The sequence below is a fragment of the Vombatus ursinus genome, unplaced genomic scaffold (genome assembly GCF_900497805.2).
Source record: "Vombatus ursinus unplaced genomic scaffold, bare-nosed wombat genome assembly UNPS02002861.1, whole genome shotgun sequence".
NCBI classification, from domain to species: domain Eukaryota; kingdom Metazoa; phylum Chordata; class Mammalia; order Diprotodontia; family Vombatidae; genus Vombatus; species Vombatus ursinus.
In genome coordinates this window covers 1-1,658 of record NW_020942639.1, presented here as the reverse complement: position 1 = coordinate 1,658, position 1,658 = coordinate 1, and the positions used below count along the sequence as shown (strand labels likewise).

General features: G+C 63.0%; 1 protein-coding gene across 1 annotated transcript; it reads left to right on the top strand.

Moving 5' to 3' along the window:
- Positions 1 to 662: 662 nt before the first annotated feature.
- LOC114048999 (basic proline-rich protein-like) lies at positions 663 to 1,537 on the top strand (the record flags this gene model as incomplete). The annotated part of the gene is made up of 2 exons (XM_027870183.1): positions 663 to 890; positions 932 to 1,537. Coding segments are annotated over exons 1-2 (834 nt in total), but the record flags the coding sequence as incomplete, so codon positions are not given.
- Positions 1,538 to 1,658: the final 121 nt, after the last annotated feature.

Here is a 1,658-nt window from a genome sequence, read left to right as displayed (position 1 = left end):
CCCCAGCTCTTAAGTTCTATAATCCTCCCCGGTCAAGGGGCCTTCTCTCTCTACAGACTGATGAGGCAGGCCAGAGACGTGAAGGGGGGGAGCCATTTCAAGGAGCAGAGCAGCCTCCCTCCCAAAGAAGGTTTGTGTCCCAAATTCTGCCCAGCAAAGGGATAGGTAGTAGTGCCCCCCCGCATCTTCTGCATGATCCTTAGACCTGATCAGACATACCCCATCCCCACCAAGGGGGTAAAAGGCCCAGTGTGAGGTTCTTTCTCCTGTTCTGCTTGCCGATGGGAAGACTGATGGCGTAGGTGTCCTGTTCGTTGCCTGTCCTGAGTTCCCACTCGGTTTTGATCCCCTGGGTCCCCAGAAAGCTGTGACCACAGTGGGTCAAGACCGAGAAGGGCCTCAGGAGTGGATGCAGAAGTGAAATCCAGGTGACACTGTATCTGCAAGAGAAAGGGGTTCCAATTCTCCCCCTCAACCCCAGGCTGAGGGCCTGAAGCAGCCAAGGCCTCAAACCTTATCTCCCAACCCCAGGGCCCCAAGGAAACCAAAACCACAGACACCCCCCACCAACCTGTATTTATACACAAACACTGATGGGTAGCCCAAGGGCAGTCAAGGTCACTAAAGCCCCAACCTCAGACAAGGGAACAAAGGCATCCAAAATGGCTGCGGCGGCGCCGCCGGGCCCCCCCCCGATGCTGAACGGTCGCCCCGATCTCAGGCTACCCACAAACAGCAACAGGTTCAAGGCCCAGGAACAATCAAGATCAACTAACCCCCTCCCCCCACCTCCCCCTTCCCAACAAGTAGCTCATGGCGGAGGGGGGCAGGGGGCTGATACTCCCCACCCCAAGGCCCGAGGGCAGCCGAGGTCCCCACCCCAACCCCAGGCTCGGTGCCTGAGCGGGGCTGACTCCCCCTTCCATCCCAGGGCCTAAGCACAGACAAAATGGCCACCTGCCTGCCCTCGGGCCCCCCCCAACAATCTAAGGCTGCCGACTCCTCCCTCCCCGTGGCCCGAATCAGCTCTCCGCTGCCCCCCTCCACCTCCAGGAGGCCCCCACCCCCCTCAGTGCCCCCCACCCCCCTCAGCGCCCCCCCCTTCTGGGCCTACCTGCTAGTCTGCGGGACCCACACACCAGGCAGGCCACGGAGGCCCTGGGGGGGTAGGGGCCGGGGCCTCGAGGGGCCCATCCACAGTGGGGGGAGGGAGGGGATCGGGACCCGAAGGCTCAGGGACCGATGGCCGGGAGGGCCCAAGGGTGCAACCGCCTCCTGCGGCTCCTCGAAAGCTTGCCAGGAGAGAGTACCACGAGGCTGGGAGGAAGTGGGGGAGAGGAAGGGACCAAGCAGCGCCCCGCCCCTTCCGGCTCCACCAGTCTGGAAATTGCCTGGAGACGGGCGCTTCAGGGAAACCCCGTGTAGTCCAACCCCGTGGCCACATCCCTCGCCTTCCCCGAGGGAAACTGCTCAGCCCTTGGGGGGGAAGCCCCGCGTATTCCAACCACGTGGTCATTACCCCCCCCACCCCACCCCCGCTAGTTTGGCAGGGGTTGGGGGGAGTGGGGGAGGGAACCCCTTCTAATCGTAGCCTTCTCGCCACGTGCCCCGCCTCTTGCCCTGAAGGCACCATGGGATACTGGGGTAGCTGCAGGGGC